Source organism: Lacerta agilis, chromosome Z, assembly GCF_009819535.1.
Source record: "Lacerta agilis isolate rLacAgi1 chromosome Z, rLacAgi1.pri, whole genome shotgun sequence".
Lineage (NCBI taxonomy): Eukaryota > Metazoa > Chordata > Lepidosauria > Squamata > Lacertidae > Lacerta > Lacerta agilis.
Window position 1 is genome coordinate 21,393,662 of NC_046331.1, and position 24,502 is coordinate 21,418,163.

At 43.6% G+C, this 24,502-nt stretch overlaps 1 protein-coding gene across 11 annotated transcripts in view; it reads right to left on the reverse strand.

Moving 5' to 3' along the window:
• ARHGEF9 (Cdc42 guanine nucleotide exchange factor 9) overlaps positions 1 to 24,502 on the reverse strand; it is a 253,933-nt gene that overhangs the window by 27,861 nt on the left and 201,570 nt on the right. For all 11 annotated transcript variants that reach the window (XM_033137883.1, XM_033137888.1, XM_033137886.1 and 8 more), the window contains 3 exons: positions 23,107 to 23,286; positions 14,696 to 14,928; positions 9,629 to 9,758 (listed from right to left, as the gene is read on the reverse strand). In XM_033137883.1, coding sequence (XP_032993774.1) covers positions 9,629 to 9,758; positions 14,696 to 14,928; positions 23,107 to 23,286 — 543 coding nt within the window. The remainder of the gene's footprint in view (positions 1 to 9,628; positions 9,759 to 14,695; positions 14,929 to 23,106; positions 23,287 to 24,502) is intronic.

Here is a 24,502-nt window from a genome sequence, read left to right on the forward strand (position 1 = left end):
ATGGTGGAAGCTGGAGTACAACATCATCTGTAGTGTACCCAGTGGAGGCAAGAATCTTCTTTTCACTACTTTATATTAACTTTATGTTACAAATTAATCCATTTTTTTTTCAAAGGCTTCTGTTTCCTTTTTTAAAAAGTGAAATTATACAAGAAAACACTTATTGGCCATCTTATGTTTTGGCCAGGAAAAAGGAGAAGAACCCCCCTAACAAAAATAGAACACTTGCTATTGGAGCCAGTTTTAGCAGTAGCTAAGGCCTGAGGACTTGGATGCCTCTGTAAGTGCTCCAAGATAATTAACTGAATCCAAAGTGTTGAGTCCCTGCAAGGGATGGAGAAATGAGATCGAGATTGAAAAAGATCAGGTTTTTATTACACTGAATACGTTGGGAAACCCACTTAAATGCACTGTATCAAGGGTATAAATAGATGCATTTCAAATCTCTGTTTGCAAACGTGCACAGACCGGCTTAGATGAAAAAGCTGGCAGCCTCAGAGGTCAGTATGAATTCCATATACAAAAGTACAGTCAGCATTTTTCCTCCAAGACACGGAGATGTGCCCTGCAATGATTAGGTTGGAGGAAAGATGCTTTGGGGATGTGGAGCCTAGCATATAGGGAGGGACTCCAGGATGCCTTCTTTTATTAAAAAGAAGAAGAAGTATTTAGTAGACTGCCCTGAATAGTCAGACAAGGTTTCCCCTGACACAATCCCCACACACGTAAAATATATTACAAAGACACAATTTCAAACAAAATTTACATATGAACGTTGAAAGTGTTTGTAATGAGCATAGTCAACATGAAACCCCAGCTGCCTCTCACACAGTGACCATTCAGCATCTTTCAGATAGGGGCTCTCACACAATGCCTTAAAAACACAATAGGTGACCAGAGTTCATCTAAGGACAGCTGTAAGGCAGGTCATCCATAGTCGCTATAAGTTCTGAAGCATACGCAAGACTCTGTCTCCTTGACCCAGATGTGTGCTATGTATAAACATACCGGTTTTCTCCTCCACCTCCCTAGGGAGACTGATGCTTTGCTCAGAAGGTACTGGATTCTCTCCAAGTATTATATATCTTTTAGAAAGTCTGATGATGACATTTGGGGGGCAGTTAGGCAAAGGTTGTTAGTGTTCATGAATTTGGAAAATCCCATTGACACCAGTGGGGATGTTCTTTAGAACTTAGTCCCTACACCTGTATGCTTATCGAAGCATGGAAAAACAATGGGTTGCACTTGATCAAATTATTCCATGATCTCCGATGAGGGCTTGCAATGAAATGGTAAACCAATGATCCAATACAATGAATCTCCATATTTGGTTGGCAATTAAGTGCCCATGCCTGGTAAAAGGATGGTTTCTGCAGCCCTTTTCATTAGCAGCTTGGTCATGCATGACTGACAGCTAATATCAAATCACACTTCTGCCAGTGTGTTGCTTCTATTTCCTCTGCTCCACTTTGGGCCATTATGTGAGGCCTCTTTATACCCTCTTATCCCCCACATTCTATGCCTGGTTATGCAGAAAAAGAGAGAAAAACAATGCACTGTGGTATCCTGGGCCCTAATTCACAGCTTTCATCAGCAACAAGGATACTGACACTCAAGACCTCCAGGTATCACTTCTGTGATAGCCTCAACCCCCAGAGAGCATGGAGAATGAGACCTGCTTGAAGAGGATTGACTTTCTGGTCTCTCCCATGGTGGGCATAAGGGTTTTTGGATTCCCTAGTGACCCCTTGAGGAGAATGAGGAGACCAGGGTTCAAACCCTGCATAGGGTTGAGGTCCACCAGTTTCTAACACTATTTTCAGGACATTTAAGACTTCCAGTGGGAGTAAATTTTTGAGCTTACCTGATCATGTGAGGTGGCTGAGCATGGTGTGTGAGAGTTCTTTTCAGTAAACATTTATCCAACTGACTGCAGCCGCCCCCATTTCCTCATCTCAACACTCTTCCCCCGAAAGAAGGGACTTTGTGGGTCACTTCCAGATGACCTGTTCATTGAGCATTTACCCTGGTTTGTTTGCACAAAGTTTGCAGACACCAGCTATTCCTTTAGAACTCATTTTGATTTGTCTGCAGGAAAGTGCAATGACATTGCATCAAGCAAATGTTATCCCACACTTTCCAGTGCATTCCCCAGTCATTTCCTTATCACAAAAGGTCCAATTTTGGGAGGAAGTGGGTTTGTTAATCAACTTTAATCATACAACCTGAATTTGCCAGTATGCAATTAAATCCCAAGTGAAAAGAGCAACAGTCTGGAAGCACCCATGGCTTTCACTGAAGAGTGATAAGCTGGGGAGTGCAGACCACTGGTGAAATAATTCAGACACTCAGACACCCCTTGGCCATCTCAAAAGTAAGGTAAGAGTGACAAAATCCTGGTACCCCACCCATGAAAATTTCATCAAAAATTCACTCCCCTTTGATCAAACAAAGTTCTTTTCTCATTAACTGGTGGAGAATGGTTGAAGGAAAATGCAGAAGGAGGGTTTTTTTTTGGCACTGCACCAGTTGCATTATTCAGCAAAACATGCCCTTTCCATGACTGAGCCTCCAGTGCGTTAATGATTGATTGATCAAAGTTTTGGGTGATAGAAAGATCAGAAAGAATGAAAGGAAGCAAGAGAAATACCATCTTTTTCATCAGCCTCATTTTTCAGACCCTCTGTTGCCGGAGACGGGAGTGGGGGATAAAATAACCTTCCTTTTCTTTCAGCCCTCCATATGAGTTTTCCCCTCCCTCAAAAGGTTATCTCTTGTCAGACTGCTCTAGCTTTGAAAACAGGAAGTTTGCTGCATGCATCATATTTTTTTATTCACGACAGTCTTTGGATTTAATAATGCGGCATTAGTCCGCAGCCAGCTCTCACACATTACATAATTAAGGGCACGGAGGCTTCCATTAGAGGTTCCATAAATAACTGGAAGGTTTCTGAGCTAGAAGAAATTTAAAAGGACAGTGCCAATTACATTTTTCTACAGTTATTCATCTTTCAGTGAATTTAATATTACTGGAAAGCGCAAAAAATCACACCTCAGAGATTGAGAGTAGCACATTAGGTAAGGATAAATCTGGCCGGGCAGGGGGATAATTTTTTTGACAGATTAGATGGTGGAACCATCTGAGCTTCAGAACGCCATTTCTCAGACAGAACAGCTGTATTTAAAGTTAACTCTAGAGACTAACATGGCGAGCAGCAGGAAAACTGTAATCACTGACAGCAGAAGTTTCAATAACAAGTCTTGAAACACATAGTCATTTATTGAATACAGAAAGCCAATACAGTGGTACCTCTGGTTGCAGATGGGATCCATTCCAGAGCTCCAGTCAGATCCCGAGGTACCCGCAACTGGAGGGACCACTTCTGTGCATGTCCGCAGCGCAGTAGAGCACTTCTGCGCATGGCAAAACACTTCCGGGTTTGCTGCTTTCGGAACCCGAAGTTTACGTTAACTGAGGGCATTGTAAGCCGAGGTGCTACTGTAAACAGTTGAATCTAATGAGAGAACATATGTATTGTATTGCGCTTGTGGTAGTGAAACCTCGGGCACTGATTGGCTGAGCTGGTTCCCAAGGCACGGAACGTTCATATGCTCAGGGAATGAAACAGTTTGCAGTTCAGATTCTGGGAGGGAAGGAGCAATAGTCTGTTTGGCTGAGATTAAAACCTCACACAGAGAAAGGCCAGGACTAGCAGGAAGTCCCTGGACAGAAGGTAGCCTAAAGATGGGCTGGAATGATGGGTGCAAACAGTGCTTTCCCCTCCTAAAAAATGTTTAGGGGTACTATCATTTTCCTACTCATATTGAAATACTGCCCCTCAATGAGGCCAAACTTAGATTAACAAAATGTATTCGTCCGCCCCCCCCCCGAAAAAAGCACTGGGTGCAAAGCATGAGAGAAGGCAGTGAAAGGATGAAGAGAAAACCCGAAGGGTGGGGGGGGGTGTCCAACAACACTTGAAGACCCAATATTGCAGAAGCCTGGTCCAGACCAGGCTGTAGCTTTAGGAATTGCATGATGTTATCACTACACTGTGACAACTAAGGAAAACCTAGTGGGGCGACAGGGGACAACTGTTTACAGTATATCCCTGAATTTGGGCATTTGTGTGCATTGAAAGCAGTGGGGAATTTCATATTTGCATTTCAACTAACAAAATCTTTTCTATGAGGCAACTGGAGCATAATAAACTAAGAGCATAAGAAGAACCTGTTGGACCAGGCTAATGGCCCATCTAGTCCATTATTCTGTCCTCACAGTGGCCACAGTGCCTGCAGGAAACCTGAAAGCAGGACCCGAGCACAGGAGCATTCTCCCCTCCTGTGGCTTCTAGCAACTGGTATTCAGAAGCATTACTACCTCCAACTGACGGTGCTGCAGATGACACTCAAAATGCTGCAAATGACACCCAGTGCATCATTTCACCTGCAAAACCTCTCTTTAGTGGCTTTTTAGAGCTGTTTCCCCATCTTAACAATTTACACAAGGCAGGTACTGCACATAAGGTGGAGCAAGTCACCTGAGATACTGACTTCCCCTCCATTGCCTGGTTAGAGCATTAAGTTCAACAAACGGACCATCTTGAGCAGGTCCCCTGGTTCCAAGTGGTCCTTCCCCCACCCCCAAGTAAACATGCTTAAGATTGTTCTGTACAGCCGATGACTACTGAGTTTTAGCTGCTCCCCCCTCCCAGTTCCCTTTCCCCTTGGTTGACTTCATAGCCATTAGTAGCTTACTCTCAATCTTGATAAGGCTAAAGGAAGATAAACTCAGAGAACAAAACCTGAGCTGGGCTGGAATTAAATGTCTGATGGCGGGGCGGGGGGAGAACACCACTATCTAGCTAACCCACAGGCATTTATGTTTTGCAAAGGCCGACCCCCAAATTTAACCTTCAAACTACAGGATTAACAGAACAACCTTGAGGGCCAAGCAGAACTATGAATACTAATGCTGACACAAATAGGCCAACAAGCTTGCTTCTACTTCTTGTTTCCAAATCCTTCCTCAGATGTGCCATCGTTGTTTTAGAGCAAGGGTGGCTAACCCCCTGGTACAGGAGCCTGATTACCCCAATCCCATAAAAAAATGTCTGCCCTCTCCAGCCCCTCTGATGATAGTGTGGGGAAAATGTGTGGAAAACCCGGCTAAAGTAGACACAGTGGGTCACAACCAAGTAGCTCCTACTCAACTTTGCATGGCTGACAATTGCAAAGACCACCAAGGGCATTGCTAGAGTTGTGTGTGTCCTGGACCTGGATCTCTTTCCCCTTCCCCTTTGAAGCATAAAAATATAACAACAACAACAACAACAACAACAACAACAACAAAATTGTTGTTGTTGTTGTTGTTGTTGTTGTTACCCTGCACATCTGGCTGTCTGGGCAGCTCCCAACTGAATATTAAAAGCACAATAAAACATCAAACATTAAAAACTTCCCTAAACAAGGCTGTCCTCAGATGTCTTCTAAAAGTCAGGTAGCTGTTTATTTCCTTGGCATCTGATGGGAGGGCGTTCCATAGGGCGCACACCACTACCGAAAAGGCCCTCTGCCTGGTTTCCTGTAACCTCACTTCCTGGAGGGAGGGAACCACCAGAAGGTCCTTGGCGCTGGATCTCAGTGTCTGGGCTGGACAATGGGGGTGGAGATGCTCCTTCAGATATACTGGGCGAAGGCTGTTTAGGGCTTTAAAGGTCAACACCAACACTTTGAGTTGTGCTTGGAAACCTACTGGGAGCCAATGTAGCGGTGTTATATGGTCTTGGCGGCCACTCCCTTTCACCAGTCTAGCTGCTGCATTCTGGATTAGTTGCAGTTTCTGGGTCACCTTCAAAGGTAGTCCCACATAGAACGCATTGCAGTGGTCCAAGCAGGAGATAACTAGAGCATGCACCACTCTGGCAAGACAGTCCACAGGTAGGTAGGGTCTCAGCCTGCGTACCAGATGGAGCTGGTAGACAGCTGCCCTGGACACATATGCATATATATTAGCCCATGCAAATTGCATACAAACCGATGCAGTGAGCCTGTGCTCCAGGTGTTTATAGACTCCTATTTGCCCACCTCTAAACTCTGTCTATGCTTCAAGGGAGCTGTGAGGCAGTTCATTAAATTAGGGTATGGGTCAAGTTGTTAAGTCCCTTCATGTTCCTTGTTCTCAGTTTTTTAATCACTCTGGACATACCCTTCTTTTGCCTCTGCACTCGCTTCCCCTTAATTTCCTATGTTCAAATGAATGGATGGGTTGCCTGTTCAGGAAGCAAAGGAGTTGACAGGTGCAATACAGACCTGCAAGGGCAGGCAAACAGTTGCTGTTAATGCCATTGCATTATTATCCCTACAAGTTAATTTCAATGCAAAGGAAACACAATGCAAAAATGTGAGGAGATGTAATCAATTGTGGGAAATTAGCAAAATGAATGCAAGGACAACAGTGAGTAGCAATCGTTTTCATTGCACTGATCTCTGTTCTGAACACGAGACAAATAAGTCAACTTTGGCAATTTCCAATCCCCTTTCCATTTTTGTCAGAATTCTCCCACATCCCTAACTGCACAACAGCCCTCAATTCGTTTTCAAGGCATTACCCTTCAGCTTGGCCACCCTTGTGGCAAATTGATCAGTTCCTCAGGCAATTGAACATTCCTTGCAAACAAGCACCTGCTCAGCCAATTAATACAAGAAGTTCCATAGCCACAAAAGCACTACAGTACATTCCTCTAAATGGTTGGTATGCTTGGACTGCTTTCATCTTCAACCAGGTTCCAGTTTTCTTTTTTAAAAGCGGCTTCTGTTTGGGCAGTCTCCCGAATGATTTGGAAAATTAATGTAAAACAGAAAATCCCAAGGAGAGAAAATGGGCAAAAAGCCACGGTTTGCTAAAAGTGAATGCCTCAAAGTAGTAATGGCGGTGGAATAAAAATAGCAATCGATCCAAGACAGAGGTCATATTATCCTTCCACCCAATACATGAATATTAAGCATCTTGAGGCTGAAATCTTCCTACACTGAGCTTTTTTTTTTTTTTTTTTTACAGCATGAGGATCCTTACAAATGAGTCACATGAGATCACAGGCAGGCATCAAAATCCAGGGAAGTCACTTCTGAGGCTATATTGCCTCCCAAGCAACTGCTTTTGAACACAAGCATTAATTCCAGGGATAGTCAATGTGGTGCCCTCCAGATGTTGCTGGACTACAACTCAGCTGGGGATGATGGGGACTGTAGTTCAGCTGGAGGGCACCATGTTGGCTACCCCTGCAATAACCCACAATCAATCTGTTGCAAACTGGTTTAGCGCTTGCGAGTTTTCTTTCCAATTTATACTTCCACTCATCAAAGTGACTCCCAGTGAGCATCAAAAGGCTTTTGTTGGGACTGCACTGCTAAAACAAAGGAAGGCTATTGGCCCTACATCTACTCCCATTTTTCCTGCATGAAATCTGTGAGCCTGGTTTCCACAAAGAGCCCTAAGAAGAGAGAGCAAGAGACCTTGAAGGAGCTGCCACAGGTACCTGGAGAGAACTGAGCAGGCACAGGGGCCACTTGTACACAATCTTTTCCACTCTGGTGAGATTGCTTGTATTTCTATTTAAGTGATAACGATAGCTGCATCTATACATGCAAAGCAACCTATGCAAATTCATGAAAAGTGTGTTCTGTTCTCTTCTCCTTTTGGGTGTGTGTGTGTGTGTGTGATGCATTAAGTGGCCACCCTGTGTGTCTTTGTGTGTGTGAAAGACACAGAATTCAGCTAACACACTAGCTCTTATTTAATCAGATCGTTTTGTTGCATATTTTAAGTATCAACGCTTATATTTTAATGGGTTTGTTTTATTGGGTGTTTATAATCACATGCTTGTGTGGTCTGTTTTCTATACTTGCAGCCTGCTTACAAGCCTATCTTGGCATCAGATGGCAAAAAAATAAATATATAAACCCTTTTACTAACCAAACTCCTCATGACCGGTGAAATGTCTCTGATGGTCTATCTCAACACTGTGGCAAAATAGCATTTGAGAGGTTGGGTTGTGTCTCATTTTATCCTGGGACGGCACCTGCCTCCCAGCAACTCCCTTATTCCCAGCAGAAAATTTTATGGAATCTGATCATTCCTTTCATTTGCCCACACAGATTAAATATAATTGGCTGTGACAACCCACATAATTTCTTTACTTCACAGCTCATGGCAGCTTAAATGTGTCTGCTGAGAAGTCCCCTGATGCTTTTTGTGTTGGGAGAGATTAAAGAGTTAAAATGGACTGCCATATATGCACTGTGCCACAGTAACCATGGTGATAGCACGGACATTATAATAATCTTTTCTACCTGGTCATTATAACAACTGTATAACAATATGCAAGGAGACCTGGTTTGCTTATTTTCTTCTTTCATTCTGCATTGTCTCTGTTAAATTGCATGCTATTTTAAATTCATTTATGTAGTTATTTTAAGATGTTTATACCACCCTTTGTAATATATATCCCTGGGCAGTTTACAATACAAATTAAAAATGGTAAATACAGTAAGACAAAAGCAAGTGTAAATGGAAAAAGCATTATAACATTTTTTAAATGACTTGGTAAGCAACTGTGTAGAAAGTCTGGGAGAATAGCAAAGTATTTGCCTGGTAACAGAGAAGATACCAGATGTGCATTTCTTTGAAGAGGGGGCTCCATCGCTGGGCACCACAGGTGAAAAAGCCTGATCCTGCTTCCACCATACACCTTATATCTGATGGCAAGGGTACCTGGAGAAGGACCTCAGTAGAAAACTGTAGCATGTGGGCATGTTGATACGAGGGTAGGTACCTGGGGCCACAAGCTTTAATTTGCTCAGTACATTGGCAGAACATTAGTATGTGAGTGCAGTAAGTTAATAAACCCATCAATCAATGAATCAGTGTGTCAATTTCCTAGCCATTCCTACACAGAAGTAACATTAGCAGTCAAAACAGGGTCAGTCCAAGACATTTGGCTGCTGGGGGCAAAGTATAAGATGCCCTCTCCATTTTGCATAGAGAAGTCAGCTCTATGGGGACTTGAGACTCTTTCTTAGCACCAGCAATGGGACAGCATCCTCCATTGCACCCAAAGGCAGCAAGCTAGTTTAAGGGACACAAAGCAGATTGGGTGGCCTGCTTCATGCCCCTCAACACGTGTCACCTGAAAGGGCTGTTTCACTCTGCCTAATGGTAAGGCCAGACCGGAGCCCAAGGAATTGGAATATACTAACAGAAATAACAAACTGGAGTTTCAAATGAGTATCCCAAGGCAGCCCCCATGCATTGCAGTAGTCTAACTTTGAGGCTGCCAGAGCATGTGGACAAGCTATCTAAACTCCATCAAAGAGTTGCAGCTGGAAATCAACAGGCAAAATAGTGCTTTATACTACAGAGGTAGCTTGGACCTCTCAAGGTAAACCCAGATCTAAGAGTCTTTTGGTGAGAATGTCACAGGTTGCGTTTGTCACAGAGAACCTCCTACAAATGCAACCTCCCAGGTAAAAGTGCAATAACTGTTTGCCCAGAACATAAGACGTTGGATCTGATCTGGAGCATCACACTGAGAGATGCAAGAAAATTACTGTTCCGTGTGCAACATACCTCCCAGTCCAGAACCGAGGCCTGCCACTGAGCAATCTTGTCAATGTTTTCCAGTCTCCTTTTCCTCTCATTTATCTGCTGAGTCACATTCCGCATAACGGCAAGAGCTGCAGCCACATACCTGTAATCACTATGCAGAAGAAGGGTCGGGGGAGGGAGAGAGAAACCAGCCTGAGAAATGCAAATGGAAATTTTAGTAAGATACTCACTGGAAAGCTGCCTTAGACCAGGCCAGAGCATTGGTTCATCAAAGAATCACAGAGTTGGACAGGGACCCCATAGTCTACTCTGCCAGGCAGTGACCCTCTAGAGTCTTAGGCAGGGGTCATCCCCATCATCTCCTACCAAATTCTTTCAACTGCATCGAAACTGGGACCTCCTGTACGCAAAATATGTACTATTACAAAGAGCTATGGACTCTTCCCCCATCTACTTTAGCCTGCCTTCACTTGCTCATTCCACGCAGGCAGTTACTCCCTGGCTCCAAGCAGAATTGTCTACCCAGCTGTGGTCTCATTACTCATTAGAATATCAAATCCAGAGCTCCATGGCTGGAGCCAGCAGAGAATACACAGTGCGTAAGTCGCCTTGCGGCCCCTGAAGATAGAAGAACGGAGGCCAGTCAGTTCATCTGTGCTGTAAGAGGTTTTTTGTGGCCACAGAATGATTCAAGGAGTGCCATATGGCATCCTTCTCTGCCCTTTTTGCCCAGGCAGTGTTGGCTCTCACTGTTGATGGCCTGTGAGCTCTCTATGCAAATCAGAGGGGGATTATTCTGCTTTCTGGATGTGTGTGTGCATGCACATGTGCATCATGACACAGAAAGAAAATAGCCTCCTGCCAGGGCCAGCAAGGACAACGAGCAGTCTTTTGAAAAAGTGATGTTGGAATCAATGCTATTGATTTCTGCCTTATGCTTTACTTTCCATTCCAAGAAACCTTAATGTTCATCACAATTGGAGAGCCAGACAGGGCCAGCTGCCATCTCAGTGTCATCATAAATTTATGATTAACTCGGGACTTACTATTGACTGCTGACTAATGAGAAAAATGAAGAAGCCTGCTGAGCATATTTGCTTCCTGGTTGAGGCTGCACAGCTGCGCTGGCTGGAGACAACAGGAGGTGTAGTGCAAAACATCTGGAGGGCACCAGGTTGGTGAAGGCACTCCACAGTCAGTTTCCTGGCTGAGCAAGAGGACTGGAGGTGTACAGCTGTGGTTCTGAAGTACAGCCCTTTCCCCACTAGGGATGAGCATATAAATTTATTCCCAGTTCATTTTGGATGTCTTCATTCATAAATCCACCCTCTCCCATTTCTGCTTCAATTTGCAAATTGGCTTTTACACCGCACAAAGCTTCACATTATTTAGTGTGCATGTGTGTTTTACAAAAATACATATTTTATATGTGCCATGAGTTCCACGGGGATGTCATGGAGCGTATGGCCAGATCCTGAGGAGGAATGGGGAGAATTTTCAGATATATGCAAAACCCAGTGAATAGCTGGATCTGCACATTGATGCAAGAGGCATAGATCAGGTTGGCTTGTATCAAAGTCAGTCTGAATTCTTCAAGCACCTTCATCTCTGAGCCCCTCATCACTTGACACCACATGGCAGCATTTCCATCAGAATCTAAAATGAGGGTACTAGCAGAATTAATCTGTTAATTTTGGTTTTCTCTCTTATTTTTCTAAGTTCAGTTCTTCACATATCCAGAAGAGGGTGTTTTTTGTTTTGTTTTGTTTTGTTTTGTTTTAAAAAGTCATCATGAAAATTCACCAGCATTTTAGTGCAAATTTCTCCTCATACGCAGTTTTGTAAAAAAATATATAGGTATATCCCCCTGATATGTGTGTTACATAAAGGTAAAGGGAACCGTGACCTTTAGGTCCAGTCGCGGATGACTCTGGGGTTGCGGCGCTCACCTCGCTCTACAGGCCCAGGGAGCCGGCATTTGTCCACAAACAGCTACCGGGTCATGTGGCCAGCATGACTAAGCCACTTCTGGCAAACCAGAGCAGCGCACAGAAACGTCGTTTACCTTCCCACTGGAGCGGTACCTATTTATCTACTTGCACTTGACGTGCTTTCAAACTGCTAGGTTAGCAGGAGCAGGGACCAAGCAACAGGAGCTCACCCCACCATGGGGATTCAAAACACCGACCTTCTGATCGGCAAGCCCTAGGTTCTGTGGTTTAGACCAAAGCACCACATTTCTTGACTGGAGAACAGCACTGCAAAATTCAGAAAATTGCAGCTTTTGAAAGGCAACTGTGTATCTGTTTTCATTTGTTTTGGAACCTGTGAATATTAGGGAGTTCGTCTTTGAATGCAAGCGGAACCCATTTTCTCTTCTATCCTCACTAGCAGCATCCTCAGTGCATCTTGACACCTGCCCTGTGCAGAATGTTCCCATGTATTCTGCTTTAAAAATGAGTTGCTCATTTTAGCACAGAGTACTCTGGCCTCCTACAAGCACCTGGTGTGTTCCCACTCGTCATTATGTCAGATAAAAAGTACGCGAGTTCCTGCTATTTATTTATGGTTTTGTTGCAGCCACCCATGCTGCTTTTGCATGTGGAAGAATGTGTTTGCTAAGTGAAGGCGAGGAGAAGTGTAAGATGGCAACTGGACAAACACTTAGTTCTGAGCACAGGGAGGCTCGGATCCCTGTGGCTGGAGAGGCTGCAGGTTGCAGAGGAGAAATGCAAAACTGGAGACTGAGGCCAATGGCAGAAGCCAGGGCCAAAGGTTTGATGGATGTGAAGTATAACTAAGCAGAAAAGAGACTGACAGGCAGAAGGGAAACACCAACAGGAGGAAGTTGCAGGTGGCATCTGGCAGGGCAGAAAAGCACCCTAGTGGCTTCACTCAGTGACAGACAGCCCAAGCTGAGGCCACATGCACACCATACATTTAAAGCACACACAATTCCCCCAAAGAATCCTGGGAACTGTTCACCGTTGTTGTAGCTCTGCGAGCAGCAAAATCCACTTCCCATTATTCTTTGGGGGAAATCATGTGCTTTAAACGGCATGAATCCAGCTTGAGAGTGTGGTAGGCTTTGTAGCTATACAGCAGGGGTGGCTAAAACTCTCTGAGTGTTATGGAACATCAGCTCCCATTACCCCCACACAGCTAGTGTCAAGACCGAAGCCCTTAGTCTTTGTGTGCCACTATGTGGGCAAATGCCTCTGTACCACATGCTCACAGATCTGCTGATCAGCCAAATCAGTTTGGACCAAATTGTGCATACCTATAGTATCCAGCAGGGAACCTCAGAGTCAAGGGCCAAATATGTCCCTCCAGCCCTCTCTATCCGGCCCTCGGTACAGTTGTACCTTGGATCCCGAACGCTTTGATACTCGAATGTTTTGGCTCCTGAATGCCGCAAACACAGAAGTGAGTGTTCCGGTTTGCAAATGTTCTTTGGAACCTGAATGTTCAGTGCAGCTTCTGTGGCTTCTGAATGTTTTGGAAGTCGAATGGACTTCTGGAATGGATTCTGTTTCACTTCTAAGGTACCACTGTATTGTACCCAAGCTGCATCCCTCCCCAGCCTCTCTTACACTCTCCTAGCTGGAATGTGTCCTTGAACCTGATGGTGCTTCTTGCTTTCCTAGATGGATAGGGGGTGGTGCATAAAAACAGTCCAGTGAACAAATGTATAATTTACATCCATTGCTCCACCCATTGCTGCCTCTAGCCCAGACGACCACTGGCATGTGGCCCCAGGAAGTCTTCCCAAAAGGGAATGTGGCCCTTGGGTTCAGATTCCCCACCCCTGCCTTGTGTGCTGCTGCCCTTGTTCTGCCTCACTGGCTGACATTGGTGGAGGGTTGGGGAAGGAAACTTGGAGCATGATGACATCATTTTTGGTATTTTTAGCTGTCAGCAGGAGAGAGAGCCAAAGGGGAGGCGATCCTGGGCTGCTGATCTCAATGGCAGCGACGGATGCTCAACGTCTAATTCCAGCCTAATTCACTCATTTTATTAGAGGTGTCATCATGACTGAGGTCCCCTCCCCACCTCCCCTCCATTCATTAATAAAATGAACATTGAGGAAGAGAGCCTGCAGCTTCAGCTGAACCAGCAAAAACACACAGATGAAAACCATCAGAGGAGAGGGAGGGAAGGCATTTGGCCAGGGCTTATACATTAATGCCCTGAAATTGCTCCTTGGCTTTAGGTGGACAGGCATTGAGTTGTTCGCAATGCTTAAGCAGGGAACATGGATGAGGCTCTCTGCCAGCCCATCCTATGCTAATTGGGGTTTCAATAACCAGAAATATGGCTTCCGACTCAATGCCTTAGACGGCACCTTGTACAGTAAATGTGCATGGCTTGAAGAACAAAGCATTGTTGCCATTTATTCCAATTAAGTAAAGGTAGCTAATTGAAATAAATGGCATTAAAAGTCTTGCTTGCCTAGATGGACACCACTCAGTGCCAGAAAGGACCGTCTGGGTCTGGTATGGTCCTTGCTCTACAAACCCTTCATTACGTGAGACACAGAGATGTCCCTGAACTTATTTAAACAACCTACCTGATGCTGTTGGTTCAGATCAGGGATGGGGAACCTGTTTGGCCAAGTGGGCTGGATCGTCGTCTTTCCCCACCCCTTCTATTTCTCATATGCAGACTATGAGTGCAGTTGCTTATTCTAGTCAAAATGGCAGCATCCATGCACGATAATGCGGTATATGGAAGCTTGGGAGGATCCCAATGTTTGCAGGAATAATAGTAATGGTAGTAGTAATGACAACAACAACAACAACAACAACAACAACAACTCCCATCTTCCCTGATCAGTGGCCATCCTGGGGTGATGGGCGTTATAGCAGCTTACTATCTTCCTCAAAAGCTTAGGGAAAATCAAATGAACTATTTCTAAAATCATTTAAACTCCTTTGGGAGGACTTCCAAAACATGCTCAGCCTAAGGAACTTGTCAAATCTCTGAAGTTCCATGGATGATGGACAGGCAGGGGCTGAGAGCAACTCCTGTTGCCCTCCTTCTGCCAGATCCCCATTTTAAAGAATCCAAACCCAAACACCAGTGTACCTGTGGTCCTGTGCAGTGTACTTCAGCAGCTCTGCCAGCTGCAGTGGGTATTTGCAGATCTTCTGCACAGGTGTCAGAAGGAAACCATCAATGGCAATGTCAATCATCTGCTGCAAGAGGCGGCATGCTTCAAAGAAGTGCTGGTATCTGCCATCTTTCATTAGTTTGGATAGCTCCATGCACGCATCCAAGTGATTGTTGCAGTACTCTGAGTAGATCCAGAAGCCATCTTGCTGCAAGGGGTGCGAGCAGGAAATGGGGTGGTGGGGAGGAAAGAAAGAAGTGTGTGAGAAACATCACAAACCATCAGCTACTCACCTAGAGATGGAACAATAAGTTTATTTTCAGTTTATCTCAGTTTTGCATGCATTCATTCACAAGTCCATTCTGTCCTGATGTTACATCAATAAAAAAAATTGCATATTTTTAAAATAAAAAATACATTTCTATTTGCAGGGAGCTATTATTAATTTTTTGGACATATTGTCCACATAGATATTCATATTTGCAATTTCATAAAAACACCAATGTGATTGTATCTATACCATGGGTACGCAACCTAAGGCCCAGTGGCTGGATTCAGCCCAATTGCCTTCTAAATCCGGCCCGTGGATGGTCCGGGAATCAGTGTGTTTTTACATGACTAGAATGTGTGCTTTTATTTAAAATGCATCTCTGGGTTATTTGTGGGGCGTAGGAATTCATTCATTTTTTTCCCCTTCAAAATATAGTCTGGTCCCCCACAAGGTCCGAGGGACAGTGGACCAACCTCCTGCTGAAAAAGTTTGCTGACCCCTGATCTATACATTATAAGAGGTATTTTACATACCAGTCATTTAATGCAAGATATGTGACTTTTGAAAACATGCAAGGTAAAAATGGCACAGCATGAAGCCAAAACAATACAGAGGGGGAGTGGGCAGGGATGTGTGAAAAATGCCCTGGGGGAAAATGTGTTTTAACACTTTCAACCCTAGCACTGCTCCTCTGGTCTGCTTTGGGGCTCCTCTGAATCTGATTTGATGCAAAGGAGAGGAATGGGAAACTTGTGGCCCTCCAGATGTTACTAGACTACAACTCTCATAGTCTCTTACCATCGGCCACCCTGGTAGGAGCTGATGGAACATTCAGAGCAACTTACATGATATCCTCATCTGGGCACAAGTGCTGAAATTCCTGAGTATGCCATTCCTGAAATTCCATCATCTTTACTACACGAGTTCTAAATTCTGGCTTATTTGTATTTGTATTCTATTTTCCTTCAACAAGGTCCAAGGTGGTGTACATAGTTCTTCTCCTGCCTGTTTTATCCTCACAAAATCCACGTTAAGGTAGGTTAGGCTAAGAGACAGTGACAAGCCCAAGGCCATTAAGTGGGCTTCGTAGCTGAGTGGGGATTTGAACTTTGGTCTCCAATATTCAATGCCAGGGCTAATTTTTATAAAACCTTCTTGACCTAGGAGAATGTATACTATACTTCACAGATTTCTCCCTCCTCTGTAGAAAATGAGCAGAGCTGTCAGTTTTGGCTTCTTCTAGTTCTTTGTTTTTTACAACCTAAATGTGAGTTCTCCATATTTCTGCACCAGTTTGTGATTTCCTTTTCAAAAGCCCTCTTGAAAATTCATCAGCAGTTCTCAAATTTTTGCAAGTAATTTCCCCTGATGCATTTTTGTATGATATTGTGTTCTAATAAATGCATCTTTATGCACTCTTAGCCCTAATCTTTATGCAAACTTATCCTTGTACACACTTTTTTTTTGGCTGGAGAATTGCATTACAATATTCAATGGATTTTGGAAGGATAGGCATGTTGCTGTTTTCGTGTGAATTAGGTATGCAGTAAAAGACTAAACCAAACCAAATTTCTCCTCCATCCCCTCCCCCTCAGCTTCCTTTTTTACATGGTTCTGCCAACAAGGTTTCCTTACCCTCTTCTATTGGAAACCGACAGCTGAAGTTAAACTTTCTGACCTTTGTGGCAAGAGCTCTGCTTGGAGCAAAGCCATCACATCCACAGATGGATTTTGACAGATTCCAGTTCTGCTTATTCCCTCTGCATGTTTTAAAGCACAGACCTCTGGGATCGGTTTCGTTTTGCGTGTGTGCTTTTTTACTAGAATTCTGATGTCTATCAATTGGAGCCAAGTGCAAATGGCAGTTCAGGTGGATGAGCACGCTGTAAAAATTAAGGAACAGGGTGCGCCTCTGAGCACATGCTCCGAGCACAAACCTGAGATCAGTACCAGAACCAAGTTCACAAATCCTTTCATACAAAAACTCACTCCTGGTTTTCCCTCGATTATCTTTTTTAGCCACCTAATACGAGGACAGCAGAGAGTGAAATGTTTTGGGCTGTTGCTTTTGTTAGAAAACTGGCAAACAGAGACCTACTAGTATATCCTAATCTACCGTCTGCTCACCCCTGTTCAGAAGCCTGCTTGCCAATAATAGCCTGAGCTTGAAAGGCAAAGAAAAGTGCTGCTATTACAACCTCATCCCCTTTTAAACAACAACAACGAAACTACAGGAATGGGAAAATCTATGGCACTCAGAGAGAAGCTGATGTGAATGGTTTTAATTGTGCCCTGTTGTAATTTCATTAGCATTTACAGTGTGGTTCTCTAATAGTATCTGAAGTGTTGCCGGTGTGAAATATGGCCCAGCCATAACTGAAAGTAATATATTTATGCATAAAAGGATCCAGCATCCTAGATAGCTGCATCCGCTTACATAAGTGCCAAGATAGTGCTTTATTTCCCCCTCAAGGAAAAGCTCAAAAAGCAAGGCTACATGATTTTCTTGACATTTCCTGACGTATTTACAACACTGGCCATTTCGTCAGCTCCCATAACAGTGGAGCTTATGTAACAAGGGAGGAAGGGCTTGGTGGGATCTCTGAGAGTAAACACTGTCAGTTAAAACATCCTACTCATTGTATATGTTTATGTACTAACTGGGAAAAGTCAGTGTGGTACAGTGAGTGTTGAACTAAGATCATCAAACCAAAAAGGGGGGGGGGAGAAGAGATTTTAATCTCTTCTCAGCTGTGAGGTTCCCTGAGTCACTTTGGGACATTCATTATCTCTCAGGATCACCTATCTCACAGGGTTGTTGTGAGGATGAAATATGGGAACAGGAAACAGCCAAGAGTATTGTGGAACTTCAGACAAATGTACTGCAGCACCCGCTTTTGCAGACTACAATTTAGTTCATCAAATGCTTGGAGCATTATCCTGAAATTACAGATATATATTATATCCACATGGCTGGGAGAAAGGGAGACTTATGAACAGTGGGCCCAGAGGGGAATTAAGTGGAGAAAATCCAGAAAGTAATACCTGTATTATTAAGAGTGGCCATTCACAAAATTTAGTGATATAACACACACTTATTGGCTTTGATAAGCTAACTAATGCATGTAGTGTGATTTTAAAAATGAAATGAAAACCTTTGTCCCAACTCAAGCCACATATGAAATAATTTAATTACTTGATTAATTATAATTCAGCCATTTCAAATTACACTTCCCTTTGTCCAAAAATGGTCATTGCAAGTTGTTGTTGTTATTAATTAAATTTATATGCCACCATTCATCTGAGAATCACAGGGCAGTTTACAATATAGATACATAAAAATTCATAACATAGTAACAAACCAAAACAACACCCTTCCCCGCATTTTTAAAGGCCGTAGATTGTTTAATTAGTGGAGCCTAAAATATGTAATGAAGGCACTCACAAAAGCCCCCCCCCCCTCCCCGGATTTTGGCAGTAGCAAAAAAGACATGTAATGATGACGCCAGGCAAGCCTCTCTGGGGACAGCATTCCACAGGCAGAGAGCCACCACCAAAAAGGCTATTCTTGTGTTGCCACCTCTCAGGGAATGGGGACATAGAAAAGGGCCTCAGATGACAACCGCAGTGTCTGGGTCAGTTCTTATGCAGAAAGGCGGTCCTTAAGATATTGAAGCCCTGAGCTGTGGAATGCTTTAGAGATCAACACCAGCACTTTGAATTGGCCCTAGAAACTAATTAGCAGCCAGTGCAGTTGGGCCAGGATTGGCTTTATAGGCCAAAATCATCTTGTTCTGGTGAGCAATTTGGTTTTTGTACCAGTTGAAGTTTCCAAACCGTTTTCAGGCGTAGCCCCATGTACAATGCCATTGCAATAATCCAGCCTAGAGGTTTCCAGAGCATGGGCTACAGGAGTTAGGCTATCCCTGTTCAGATAGGGGCATAGCTAGGCCACCAGCAGAAGCTGACAGAAGGCACTCTGTGCCACTGAGGCAACCTGGGCCTCAAGCAACAGTATCCAGGAGCACCCCCAAGTTAAGGACCTGCTCCTTAAGAGGTTGTGTAGCCCCTTCAAGAGCAGGCAGTCTCCCATCCATCCGGTCTACAGAATCCCCCTCTAACAGTGCCTCTGTCTTATCTGGATTGAGCTTCAGTTTATTGGCCGAAACCTCAATTGAAATGGATCTAGAAAATCAGTCTCCTCCATGAGCCCCTGGATCTGGTCAGCGACCAGCAACTCAAGAACCTTGCCCCAGAAAAGGGAGGTTGGCAACTGGCTGGTAATTAATGAAGTTAATTCAGAATCCAGGGATGGTTTCTGAAGAAGCAGTCTTACCATTGCCTCCTTCAAACTCATTTTTTCCATGCAGGGAAAAACAGTAATTGTGATTTGGGGGGGGGGGGATTTCTTCACCTGAAGCAGGCTCCCAGTTTTACGCAATTTCAATTTCTATGCAATTATTCCATTTGGAGAGTAATTAGTAAAATCTGGGTAACGCGTCAGGGATAGAAGTGAGTGTGCGAGAGAACTCTTTTTACCCATTCTTAGTTTGTTGAGATGAGCCAAGTCGGGGATGGAAGGTGAATCATCAGCAGGTGATTACCGTATATACCCGAGTATAAGTCGACCCAAATATAAGCCGAGGCACCTAATTTCCCTACAAAAACCTGGGAAAGCTTATTGACTCAAGTATAAGCCGGTTCACCTTTGCCGCTGTGGTAGAGGAGGAGGAACGAGCAGCCCGAAAGCAGCCCTTTAGGCTGCTCCTTCCTCTTCCTCCTTTGCTGCTGTGGAGCTCACCCCGTCGCAGGGTTTCGAACCGCCATTCTTCTGATCAGCAAGCCCTAGGGCTCTGTGGTTTAACCCACAGCGCAATGTTCCCTTGTGTTATACAGAGAAGGCTGGGACCGCCTGCCTCACTTGAGTATAAGCCGAGGGCAGCTTTTTCAGCACAAAAAATGTGCTGAAAAACTAGGCTTATACTCAAGTATATACGGTAAATCCAAACCCAGGGTGAGCGGGCATTTCCCAGCCGTAGTGGGCATCAGTGATTCAGTGATGCATCGGGAAGGAGCCCAAGGGAAAGGGGGTTTCCAGCATCCTGAGGGTAGTCAGGGGTTCCAGTGGGCAGAAATGCAGGATTATGGGACAAAAAGGAGAAGGTGTGACAGCAAGCTTGTCAAACCAGCCCATTTATTTAGGCAATTGTAAGATAATGGTCTTAGCCAGCCACCATGATTAGCATAAACAACAGAAGTTGTTCCGTGATATAGTCTCCTGTTTAATTGCTGCGTAGTTTTTAACAGGATCGTTTCATTGTGGATTTGAATGGTGGACTTTAATTGTTTGCGTAACTGGCTTTCATACATTGTAAGCTACTTCGAAATCTATTTTGGCACAAAGCAGTATATAAATGTAATAACAGGTTGTATCTACTGTTAGCCATGCATAGAGTAAACCCCTCTGAAATTAAAAGACAGGGCTAACTTAGATCTAGTAATTTCGGTGGGTCTACTCTTGAGTAGGATTTAGTTGAGCAGAAAACAATTAGCAATAATAACTGATGTAAACAAATGAAGAACGTCTAATAGAATATCACTACGGAACAGGCTGCACTTATATAGGATTGCTGCAACTCGAAAACCTTTCTGAGCTGCATTCAGAAGCACTTAAAATCAGAATAAAGCAGGGAGTGTGAAGGCTAGTTGTGTACTGACGATTTATATTTAGAAAACCAAGAATGGATCAACTTAGACACAGCTTGAGCCTGATCACATGATTTTAAAGAAAAGAGGCTGTTTGGAGTAAGGATGTGCATGTGGGATGAGGGAGGGGGAGCCTAATTATCCTAAATTATGTTATCAGGCATAACAGTTCAAAATGAACTTTGCCAGCTGCAGTTTGTGGAACAGGAGGAGACTCCCTACATGGTGTCTTATTGTTTATGGGGAGGTATTTAGTGCATGCATGTCTTTGAGAGTCAAGAGGCACCTGTTCTCTCTCTCCAATATTTACATGCTGGTAGTTAAAGGGAAAGGCGTAAAAATTCACAGAACAGCAATGCTAAAGCATGGACAGGCATTCACATAAAAATGTTAACAAGGCAACCTCATGCCAGAAAAACCCTCCAAAGGCAAGTCAAAGACTAAATTGATCAGCAACAGGCACCAGATAACGATCCCCTTGTCTACATTAAAATTGTTTTTGTAGTTGCTAATGTGAAATGGCAGGGGTGGTACTCTCTCCTAGGTCACGTTTCCTAGAATGCCTCACTCTGAGAAAGGACCCCCCCCTCTTCCTGAGAGTTGAGAAAGCAGTAGCTTTCCTTTAAAAACCAATTTCAGATAAGCAAGGGGTAGGAGGGCAGAAGATAAGGAGAGCAACCCTCAGCCACCTTGTGTTTTATTTGGTCTGCTAATAAAAATTGTATTTTTTTTTCTTTAAAAAAAAAACCTCAACAATTTTCCAGGTGTCCTGGTTTTTACATTTTGAAATATGGCAACCCTAGTTTTATGTAAAGGAAGGTGGTGATGAGTGGTTGGGAGGGCCACAGAAGGCACCTGGCATTGCCTCTACCTCACAACACACCCGTATGTAGCTTTTGACTGCAGTTCGCAGAGTCAGATATCAGGTAGCAGTGCAAGAAGCTCAACTCCACGCCCTTCCTGCTCCTATCCTGACTAGCTGTGCTACGTGTGGCTCCCATATAGCAAGCTCTGGCTGCTGCTGTTTCCAGCAGAGTTTTGCAAGCATTAAATTAAGCAAACTATTTGCGGCATCTTCTTATTGCTGACATCCCACACAATCCTTCAAAACACACATGTTGCTATTTATCTGAATTCCATCATTGGTTTCGAAGCCCCAAAGGGTGGGCATAGGTGTGTTTGTTGTTGCGGGAAACATATGACTTATGAATCATTTTATTAATTTGATTGTTTTAGTCACTGCTAGTTCACCTTCTGTGTCATCTGTAAAACATTTATTTAAAAATAGTTGCACCCCACCTTTCTATTGTAAAAGAAGAGAGGCAGTAACAGTCACGGTCAATAAACACAACCTTAGAAGAAAGGGTTGGCTCAAAGCAATTCATCATTTGAGCAAAACAAGCACTTGCTGGAAAGAAACATTTTTAAGCAGATAGCACCAGGCCAGCAGAAATGGGTCATGCAAGCCTCCCTAGACAGGGACTTCAATAATCTGGGTATGTCCACAGAGAACAGTCTCTCCCATGGATTATTATGATTAAATTTCCTAGTGGCTTTTTTTCCTTTTTCTTTCTAACAAAGGTAGTTCAACGTTACTTACAACAATAAATAGCACATACATTAAAACCATCATAAAACAACAACATAAAACTCATTCATATTTTCAAAAGGAAGAACTAAAAGATCCTACTGTCTGAAGGATGCCACAGATAATTAAAAGCCAAGGACCTGTCAGAAAAGAAATGTTTCTGCCTGGTGCCTAAAGATAAGTAGTGATGACCCCAGGTGAGCCTCCCTGGGGAGAGCATTCCACAAGTGTGAGTCACCAGGGAAAAGAGCCATTGTACTGTTACTACCCCCCCCCAAAAAAAAACCTACCTGGAGGGGGCACATAGAGAAAAAGCCTCATATTATGTTTGCAGGGTCTGGGTCAGTTCACATGTGATTATCTATCTAATGGTATTATCTATCAATACTACGAGTAATTAAGAGTATATTGTGGGAACTGTAATCTAATATGTTAATGTTTGTTGTTAATCTATTATTTAATAAATAGAAGTTGCCATTAAGAACATAAGAAGAGTCTGTGAGAGAGGAAACTTGGCAGCAACAATACTGGAGAAGGAAAACTCCAAGAATGTTGTCCATCTGCAGGAAGGAAGGAATGGGTAAGTCCTCAACGCAACCCCTATGATGAGTTGAGGCTTTATGCTCAAGAACAGAGACTCCTGTCCTCTGATATAAGAGGTGGCAAAGAACACCCTTAGGGGGTGTGGTCTTATGCAGAATCCCACAGGCGCCTTAAACAAGTGTACTTTGTTAAATAAATACATACATACATACATACATACATACATACGATGAGAGTTACTTCTCCCTCTCAAGCTATTTTGCCTCAAAAGCACTTACATGCTCCAGAAAACACGGCCCAATTTCACTGAGATGGGGGTCCTCATTGTTGTACTGCTTCTCCAAGTCCCTGACAAAGCCCATCTGAAACCGATAGATGTCTTCGATGTTGCCAAATATTATCTTCAACTGTTCATCACTGAACATGTCTCTTCTCTTCCGACATTGCTTCAGGTAACCCTGTGAGAAACAGAGAAAAGAGGACACCAGTGGATAATGATGCTACAAATATTACAAACAAATGTCCAGTGTTCAATTACACTTTTTTCCCTGAAGCAATGATACTATTGTTTTCTGCATTCTCTTGCTTTTCAAGGATCTGGAAACCAAGCCTTATGAGGAATGGTTGAGGGAGTTGGCTATGCTTAGTTAGACTGGAGAAGAGAAGACTGAGAGATGACATGATAACTATCTTCAAATCTCTGAAGAAATGTCATGTGGAAGAATGGAGCAAGCTTGTTTTTTTTGCTGTTTTGCTGAATGGATTCAAATGACAAGAAAGGAGATTCCGACTAAACATCAGTAAGAGCTGTTTGACAGTGTAACAGACTCCCTTGGAAGGTAGTGGACTTTCCTTCCTTTTAAGCAGAGGCTGGATGGCCATCTGTCATAGATGCTTTAATTGTGATTCCTGTATTGCAGGGAGTTGGAACAGATGACCCTTAAGGTCCCTTCCAACTCTACATTTCTATGATTCTATGTGTACTGTTGTGAGCCCCTCAGTAGTGGCACCTCTCACATTTTGGGCTTTGCTTCTGGAACATTTACAGAAAAGCTTGACCACCAAGCTGCAGAGGGAACATGTTCCTCACTGAAATGCTCCATAGGATATGCCATGATGGCTTGGTGAAGTTCCCAAAGGCTGAGCATGACTAATGTGCAGCAGGTTATCACCTGAAAGGGCTACTGCATGGATTTCCCAGTAAATTTATGCCTGTTATGCAAGATGAATGTCATACAGCCACTGCTCATATCCTCAGATTCAAAGGACATATGATCAAAGGCTGGAGAAGTCTGTGCTTGGTGATGGGCTATAAATAGCATCCAGACCATCTCCTTTTAAAGTACGTTTCCATGTAGTCCCTGTGGTATTGCACAAAGTTGGGGAGTATTTGCAGGAGGTTAAGTGCTAAGTTTTCAGAGTCATGGGTTGGAAGATAGATGCATTCCATCATTGTTCATCTATCTTCCCTCCTTTTCAAGGAACCAGGAGTGGATGGAATTTATCTAGTGGGTGGCCTGGAACTGTACTGAATTTGAGGCCTCTCAGATAACCCAAAAATTCTTTTTAGAAAGTGCACACAAGTTCATTTATCATGCTTTTCAAATGCAGAAACTATGCCTATATTTACAGGGTTCGAGCAAAAAAATGCTATTGCCAGCCAGGGAGGTCCTG